Below are 9,491 nucleotides of genomic sequence, written 5' to 3'. Positions count from 1 at the left end.
ACACGTAATTAGAAAACTCACGCTTAGTATGGTGTGCTTCCAGATCTTCCGACATTTCCTTGCCAGTTGGAAGATCACACATACGCTTAGCGTCTTCAACTTTAGCACCTCGAAGCAACGTATCTTTCACAAAGAAGTCCAACATATCGTAGCGCTGTTGAAGTTCCCCATTTACAATCGGACGCTGTACGGATCCATCGATCAGACCCCAAGCATTAAATCGATGTAAATAGGCCATAACTTGAGCGCGATAGAGGTTAAAGCTTCCTGCCATTTTTGGTGGGTTTTTGTTCACATCCAACGCTAGGTTAGTCGGTGGCAATGGTATCCTTCGTTGTTGTTCTTCATTAGCGTGCGACCTCGCTGGAGCGTTCACCACCGGAGTTCCAGTCAAAATGAGTGTTGAAGTTGGTGAGCTCAACGCAGAAACAGACTGCGGCTGTGGAGACTGAAGGACAGGAATCCCGCCAGCACCACCAGCCAACGGACCTACCAGTCCAGCCGCTACTGACACTGCAGGCGCTGATACAGCCATCATCCGTCGCGACGCGGTCGGAGACGGAGTACTAAGTAAGTCTGACATCAAAGGCAGCGTCCACGACATCGTCAGCGTTCACGTAAGTTCTGGAAGTTTACTCTAATTTTGGGCTCATAACCCTAACAGCGAACGTCTCCTACTCGTTCACTTGCAGAGGTCGTGTACGATGTCTGGACAGTGAGTACGACGGAAGAAGTAAGCGTTAACACACTACTCGCCCCACACCTGGTAGATTGGGAATTGCTGGAGCTCCACCCTTGGTGGACTCCGTTAGAAATAAAAATATTAACCAAGTATCTAACGGGCGAGTGGCTACCAATACTAAAAAGACTTCTGGTTTCTGAGACTGCGTCGTCCAGGTCTCATACAGTGTCGGCCGCCCATTGGCTGCTATGCTTGCGAATGACGGCGCTGACGTGTACAGCGCCGACATTGACTCGCTGTACCTATTCCGTCGCGGTAAGCTCATCCCGAGCGAAGAGACGCAGGAGACGGCGTGTAAGAAGTCTCGTGTCATCATTACTGGCGTCCCCGTTAAGAGCTACAAGCTGCCGCTTGAGTGAGTCAGCGAAAACACGGTCATCATCAACGTCGCGTCCTTCAAGAACGTGGCCGAGGCCGAGCTGCTTTAGATAAAGGGCGTGCAGTACGTGCCACTGGTGGGTAAGGTCACGGTGGCCATGCTCGAACGCAACCTGCTGCGTCTGTACGAGAGCTTCCACTGGAAGCCTAAGAAGGTCTGGCAGTAAGAGTGTGGATGAGGATAGAGAGAACACCTCGCTCACCGCTAAAATGCATTAATCTTCCTCGTTACAGGGAAATTCACAGCGTGTGCAGTACCGTAATACGCTAACTCCATCCAATTACAGTTAATAGCGTCTATGCTGACTCCATTATCTCTACATGCACTAAACTGGACGCTGTGACTTTATTCTGGTCATTCACGGCTTTCGCTTCGAGTGTGTGCGGCCCCACGCCGAGTCCACGCAGCAGCATATTGCCATCGTCCACGTGGGTTTTCTTCAAGTAAATGTCGTCATCAATCAGCAACTCGAGAGTTTGTACATTCACGGCGGTGTACTCGAGGACAATAGACTGATGTCGTTCGAAGATAGCACCATCCAAGGGAGACGATAGGTGTACCTCGTCCTCAATAGAGGGAGTGGGTGGCTTTCGAACGTAGACATCTTTCTTGTTTGTCGTGAGCTCTTCGATTAGCCCAGGAATGGGGATAGTAACTTCGAGATGAAGCTTAAATATCCCGTCGTGTGTGAATTTTCGGAGAGGAATCGGAAATTTTACAGTGCGATTGAGCACTTCAGTATTGTCGTCTTCGCTTTCAAGTGCAAGAAACCCTATTTCCGACGTGAAAACCTCGTCGTCCAAAAATAATTCGTATCGAAAATCCTCGGCGCCATACAGATGCAGAGCTTCAGTGGGAAAGTTGGCAAGTTCCCACTCAAATGAAACACCTTGTGGCGTGATTGATGAGTTTCCCACGGGGTTCACAATGTGCACGGAAACATTCGAGATATCGTACGCCGAGAACAGTTCCTCGTAGTTCGGTAAGGGGAACACTACAGGGTGAAAGAAGCTGTACACACACGCAAGGAGGTACGCAACTAACACCGTGGCAACTCCCCCCACAAACAGAAGCTCTTGCTGGGTGGGATCACCATTATTATTTCGCTTCTTCTTGGGATCCGTCAAACGCCCCTTGCTCTTTGCCACCGCTTGATTTCCCGTCGACTCTGGACGTCCCTTAGCCACAGCCTTCGAGCTCTTATTTTCCCTCTCCGGCGGTCTTTTATCTTCTTGTTGCACGCCATCGTCTGAATCTACATTCGGATCAGCACAGTCGTCCTCGTGCCCCGCCTCGGCGATGTGAGCGCTCTTGCCTTTCATGCTGTTTTTCGATTCCGGATCTTTCATGCAAATCTCCTGCTCGATTGCCTCCGGATGCGGAGTGTCTGCCGAATTGCCATCATCCTCCGACTCGCACGAGGTCACCTCCGATGTGATAGTGTCTAAGAGCTCTTGGGCCTGTAAGCTCATGAACTCACTACCATTATCACTTGTTAGGATATCCACTTTGCGGAGACGAACAAACGCTTTAAGCGCTTCTAACACAATTGCTGCCGTTTTGTTTCGTAAGAGCTTTGCGTACTCCAGCCTTGAGTTGATGTTGATAGCAGTCAAAATTGGCCGTTTCTCCCAAAACGCAAGATCAATTTGCCACGAGTTGGGGTTATGCGAAGCTATTTTGAAACCATTGAATCTCTTCTTTTGCTCCTGAAATCGTTGAATATCGGGCTGACTCCCATACCAATCCTTTACTATTTTGAAAGTTATCTTAGGATTCAACTCCTTTGCTTTCTGATACAGAGCTTGAGCTCCTATAAAACCGGTTTTTGGGTCATAGTAGAGTTTCTTTAATAGCGCGTCCATGATCTATATTTACATTAAAAAAATCCCAGTGGCTAGCTGCTTAAATTACAAGTGGTTCAGTCGTGATACCATCATCAAGTACTTGACGTTTGTCATAGTAGTAGTTAAGCGCTGTTTTGGTTTGAGTATAGGTGATGATAGACTTGGCTTCTTTCGATAGTCTGAACCCCTTGTTTGTACCTTGTAGCGTGATGCGATCCCGTACGACAGTCTCAAACCCATCAGGATTAAGAACACCATTGTTTCGACCACTTCCCTGTTGAATACCCTTCGCTGAAACCTTTACTTTGTATGTCTCATCGGGTAGGTAGCAAATATAGTTCTTACTCGATAGTGAGACCATAGCATCACCTGACCATTCATTTTTGAACAAACCAGGCGTACGGCGATCAAACTTAGCTACCTCAGTGTTGTAGTCACGTGGGAACCAATCGTATTTATGCTCCTTGAAGTGGGTTCGTAGCTCAGGCCTAATACAGTCTCGAAATGGATTATCACAGCTGAAAGCGATATAAGCCGAATCAGTGTCCATCTCCTGATAATGGAAGTCAGAGCGATCGAAGTAGAAATTTATGCAGTCATAGTAAAACTGAAGCATGCGTAGCTTAGCAAGCTGATAGATAGCAATCGACAAATGGATTGGGTTCTTATTATTGAGTCGGCGCTTCTTCATCGTGATCTCACACGCATCATTAAGCTCCTCGAGACCATGGAACGTAAAGTGTTCGATCTTGTTTTTAATAGCTTTGTCACTCGACTCATACTTAACCTCTTTGTGCTTGCTCATATCCATGCCAGATCGACCAAAAGCACTGTTGCCTACCAGTTTCATCATCTCGGCAATCATAGCCTTAGACTTATCAACATCACCCTCTCGCCGGGCGTTTGATACAGCCTCCATAAATGGAGCAAAAGCTTTATGGGAGCTCGCTTTTATGAAGCTGTAAATCTTGGTGATCTCCAAACCATGAGAGAGATACTACTTCAGCAAAGATGCGTATCTGAGAATCTTTTCACCAAAGTAGCTACCAAATAACGTGCGAGCTGGTTTTGCTCGGCTTTGCTTGCGCGCCTCATTGTGTTCGAACATTTGCTTACCAATGACGCTCTCATTCGTACAGTCGATCAGTACATTCTTGAAAATTGGAGTCATCTCACCAAAGTACTGTTTAAGGTATTCTGGTGTTCGGATATCACATTCAAGAAAGCCGAATACTTTGTATGCTTTGATGTCATCGATGATACCATCATACGCTTCAACCGTAGTCAATCGACCGCATGGCATCTCATTACCAAGGGCCCATAGGTATAGAGCGTTAGCGTCGTATCCGATAATTTTCTTGCAGATCTTACCTCTACGAATCTTCGTCTCGTTTCGCTTAGCATACCTGTTGAATATAATTGATGGTCAACCGGCATTGTTAGCTTTCATTTTCCCGTAAATCTCAGATTCCTCCTTGTCAATCGAAAACACCAATCTGTCTGCGTTAAAATCAAGCAGTTTCTTGTATCTGAACCCCCTAAGAGACATATCTTTTCGAGCGGTGTTGCATGAAATGCAGCTGATCAAGATATTCCCATCAGTGTGCCCAAGATTGTTATTGATTCTATCAGCGGAAGCGGTATCAGCAGTCAGCTGACAATAGCATAGACCACACAGATACTTTTGCTTTTGCAGCAATGTATTCACGTGCTCGAGCGTCATACCAAATTTTCGTTTTGCCTTAGCAACCTGACTCTTGTAGCCAGCCATGCGCTTCGCTGGAAATCGGAATGCGTTAGCAGGTTTCTTATCCGGATATTGGAGATTATTGAAGCAGGTCTGATACATAACCTTCTCTGAAAGACCAGGTAGGGACACTCCATCCGCAAACATATCCAGATCGAAGCGCTTAAATAGCTCTCGCTGAGCCTTGATAGCTTTGGTGAAAGGGACTACGTCGAGATTATTGTACCAGATCAGTAGGTCTTTGATCGATTTCATCTCGTGGTAATCCCACACGAACTTCACTCGTTCGTAGTCATCGCTCGTGATGCTCGTTCCACGGAGCTTACTATCAAAAGCTGACTTAGGTGGGATAGTAGTCTGCTTTAGAACATTGAACGCGGTGATGTACTCGTAAGGGAAAAGACCCTTACCAAGACCACAGACACATCTAATTTTGCCATCGCATTTGCAGCCACCGAGATATGTTGTAAGATACTTGTCGTAGCTGGTACCAGCTGGTACATAGTTAGTGATATCAAGCATTTTCATGTCCGATGTAGCAATGCACATGTAGCTGGGGTTCTTGATGACAGATTTGACGCTGTCGGTACCAATTACGGCAAACAAATCTTTTTTTAATCAAGTTAATATCATATCGACCAGAATTGAAGCCGAATACTGGTACCTGGTCAAGCTGCTGTTTCAGTTTCCCATAATCAGACCTTTGCTTACCAAAACAGACTGCGGTGATAGTCAAAGAAGCTGGCATACTTTCCCTCTTCAATCCAACTCTCCACATCAGACATCCTGTACTTTTTATCAGAATTAGCGCCTGGGACTTCCATACCTGTCAGACCATGTGCATTGATGATTTTTTGTAGAAGCGACATAAATTTATTGACATTGTACTGCTGAATCTTAACCGATACATCACCAATGTAATTGAACATTTCCGTAAGTAGCATCTTTGGATCGTCATTTACAAAGCAACGCACCCCCTCGGTTAAACTATTAGCTACTGATACCGGCACAGGAATTTGTTCGTTCGTGAAGACAGTATTCTCCCCGTGTTGAGTCGCGGTAATCTTAAGAATGGCCTCAAAGTCATAAACGATGAAGTGATCGATGTACTGGTCAGTATTCCTGGCTGAATACTTCGTAAGCAGTGATCGTATTACGTTCTGAGCTGGTTTGTAGATAGTTGGCTCAGCTGGGAAGCGTTCGATATTCACGAGCTCACATTGATTCTTTTTGTGATTTTTTACTTTTTTAGCGCTGACGAAAACCATTTCACACTTAGGGCATTGATACTTAGCCTGAAGCATGTCAATGTTCTTGATGTAAAGAGCATGATTCTCGAACGATAAAATATCCATAGCTTCATACCCCTTGTCCGATCTACGAATGCATTCTACATTTCCGGAAGCTACATCCATGCTATATACGTTAATACCGAGTTGGAAGCAGTCCTCAATCTCATCGAGCTGTAGTAGGTCAATAGGCTTGAAACTTCTAAATGGACTCAGCGTATACTTCACCCTCTTGAAAGAGCAGTAGCGCTTGAATACCTCCTTCACCTGAGCCTGAATTCTGCGAGGATCCTTCTTAGGGCTCTAGAATGTATGCCAGGCGAAACAGTGGAAGGCGCACTTGTTGTTGGTCGTAGGGAAGTTGATTACATGCTTGTTTTCGCGGATAATCTTAGGAATAACAGCGTCGCTATCCCCAAGAGCATGGTCGCGATGGTAGACGAAAATCTTGAATGCAGTGATCGCCTTAAGCTTATATCCCGAGCTGGGATAGTTCAGCCCAAATAGACGTGGCTCGCTATAAGGTGGGCGTCGTCAAATCAACGTCTTTTAGCTCTCACCGGTTGGGCGGTTCTAAAATTACCCTAAGATCGAAAAGACGTTGCTTTCGCTCTCAAGGTTGCGTCGTCAAAATAGCAGCTGCCTGGTCTCGCAGGTAAATTACGGAAAGTAAAAAAAACTGCCGGCGTCATGTTCCATGTCATACTACTAACGTTTTCGTGGGAAATGCCTGATGCCGAGTTTCCAGATATTGAAAAATTCAGGCGATTCTGCGGGGCCAAAAAAACTGAATTCGGAATTACTACAGCGATGGCGCTCTCTCGGAATGAGTAATCGTTTGGCCTGGTTAAAAGCTTCGTACACTCTGGTTGCTTATACAAGTGTTTGGCCTTCTGTAGCCGCACAACTTTGTCAGTACAGCCATGTGTGTAATTGACGCACATGCTGCCGAGCTGTTCTGTGATACCGTACTGTACGTATTACGAAGTAGTACCGATATTAGTGATTGGATACTTTAAGAAGCATGTTTCCTGTTTATAATTTAAAAGAGAGTATGCAACCGCTATAACTAGTTTGCACTGCTCGCCACAATCGGGGTAGGAAGTTGAAGGTTGCTGCGCAACAGCAGTAGCGACTCAATAGCTAGGCCTTTTCGGTCGTCGTGGGCATCATGCTCTTGCTTGTGATCGGCCAAATAGTGCCACTCCATTCCTGCATGGATAAAAACATCTTAGAATATCGCATCGCGTTATTGATTCACTAGATGATCTTCATACCGGGATGATCGGGCCCAGATCAACGTCGTCTGTATCCCAGCTGACGATTTTGTGCACTGCGGGAATCATGTGGTCGAGCACAAACACAAGCGCCAGGGTGATCTGACCCAGCACGGCGTCGCCGAGCTCCATGGGTGTGTGTGGCTTGTACATCATTCTCTTATGCTTTTCTCTCAAGTTTTGTTGGTCTTGGTCTGGATGACGCAAATTGGTAACTGAGTCTCAAAGGCACCCATTTCATTGACCACCATTCGTGATGAGCATGTGTAATTATTATAGCAGCATAGAAATGATTAACGTCAACTTCAGCCTGCGAAAAACCCACTTGCCAATCGCCTCTTTTGTAGATTTCAGAAGATCTTTCATTTAGCAAAGCGATATACACACTTGCGTCATCATCGCTTTAAGTTGTGACTGTTGCTGCGATGCTTCAAAAAAAACTTCTTCAACAAAATATCGGAATTTGTTTTTTGCGTTGGTAGTGCCGTGTCGGTGGGCCATCGTGTCGTCGGACGCGAAGCGAACAGGTGACGACGGCGACCATTTTGAAGCGCGTTGAAACAAGTGCCACGTCGGAGTCGTGCCAACTGGGAAGTATGTCGTATGACTCTCGCTTTTTCATAAAGGCTCTTTAGGTCGAGCGATCCAGGCTAAAAAGTCAATCGCCGTCAACTGACCGGTCCTGGAGCTATCTCCGATACAGTAGGCGTTGCCGACGACGAAACGCCTGACACAGTGACGTGTGCAGCATGTTGCCCTTCCGTGGCCCCGCGAATGGTGGCAATCCGCGATCAAGTTTATTGCATTCTGTTTCGTCAACACTTTTCACCTTTTATCTCATGTTTATGTTGTAGAATTTAGCGCTAATTACAAAAGCGACAACTTCAATTATGAAAATTCGGACGCATCTCGTCGATAACAAGGAGAAACATTGTGTCGCATTAGATCTACTCTATGGCGATACACCACACGCTATATATACAGTGTACACACCACCACCAGGTATTATTACCCCGTACACGACACTTCTGTCGTGACGACGAGAAAACGATGCGTCTGGAGAGACGCGTTTGCTTGAAGTTCTTCACAGTTTTCCACGTAAGCTGAAGTTGATGTCCGTAGCTGAGACACAGTCGAGCGTCCCGCAATGCAGTTTCTATGTTACGGGACGCAAAAGAACGCCGCGATCCAGAAGGTCGACGTGTACTAATTCACAAAGCTGCCGTCTTCAGACTCAGTTACCAATTCCCGCCAAGACCAACAAGACTCCGAAGAGAAGAACACTACTTCAAGAGAATGCTGTACAAACCACACACACCTATGGAGCTCGGGGATGCCGTGATAGGCCACATCACGAGTGCATTCGTGCTTGTGTTCGGCTTTATGGTCCCCGCTGTACACAGCGTTGTTAGCTGGGAGACCGACCTCAGTCCCATCGTTCCGGTACGATAAACTGCACCACTGACAAATCGGCTGGACTAACGTCAAAATTATGTTTAATTGAAGGAATGGGCTGGAGACATAAGCCCAGTCAGCAAAAACAAGGCGCTCGATTCGCTGCCCCGCCACTAATTTGGCTTATTAATAGCTCGTGTCGGGTACTGGTACTGTTTCACTGCGCGACGACGGTACCATCAGCGCAAGGAGTCTGAATCAACTCGACCTTAACAGCGACTGCCCGCTTACATACTGCTTTAATTTATACTTTTTAAACATGCGCTGCTTTGGCCCTGTAGCACCTAAAAATGTTGTTGTGCTTTTTTGAAGAGCTAATTTAAGTACTCTACAAAAAAGCGCTTTCGAAAACGGCATCTTTAAAAAAAAGCAATAGGAGCTTTGATGTCGCTTTTAAGTCTGACGTTGAAAAGTGCTCGCTTAACTGAGGGTCGCTCTTAACCACGCCATGGCACAAAATGCTGTGATCCGATTGGATGAGCGCTTGCTAGGGCTAGCGTTTAAAGTAAATAAAATGACAGGAAGTGCCACGGACATTCGCAAGTGTCATGGCAAGGGGCAATTGCCATGTGCCATGCTACTTTTAATTGCATTTATGTATATTTTAAAAATTGTTTTCATGATGGCACAGTGGCAGGTCTATTCGTAACGACGCCATGCCATGGCTCAATCTCTAGTGCCATGGCATGGCACACGTGGCAGTGGCTAAGAGCCACCCTGAGAAAAAAGCTTTCTGTTTTTCTAAAAGCACTTGA

General features: G+C 46.1%; 1 protein-coding gene across 1 annotated transcript; it reads left to right on the top strand.

Annotated features, from left to right (window-relative positions):
• Positions 1 to 940: 940 nt before the first annotated feature.
• On the top strand, positions 941 to 1,174 carry PITG_22752 (uncharacterized protein; the record flags this gene model as incomplete). Its single annotated transcript, XM_002905656.1, has 1 exon — positions 941 to 1,174. One exon carries the CDS (start codon positions 941 to 943, stop codon positions 1,172 to 1,174), a length of 234 nt encoding a protein of 77 aa, XP_002905702.1.
• Between the last annotated feature and the right edge of the window lie 8,317 nt (positions 1,175 to 9,491).

This window comes from Phytophthora infestans, genomic scaffold (assembly GCF_000142945.1).
Source record: "Phytophthora infestans T30-4 supercont1.6 genomic scaffold, whole genome shotgun sequence".
Lineage (NCBI taxonomy): Eukaryota > Oomycota > Peronosporomycetes > Peronosporales > Peronosporaceae > Phytophthora > Phytophthora infestans.
Note: the sequence above shows the minus strand (reverse complement) of the source record. Positions and strands in the feature narration are given on the sequence as shown.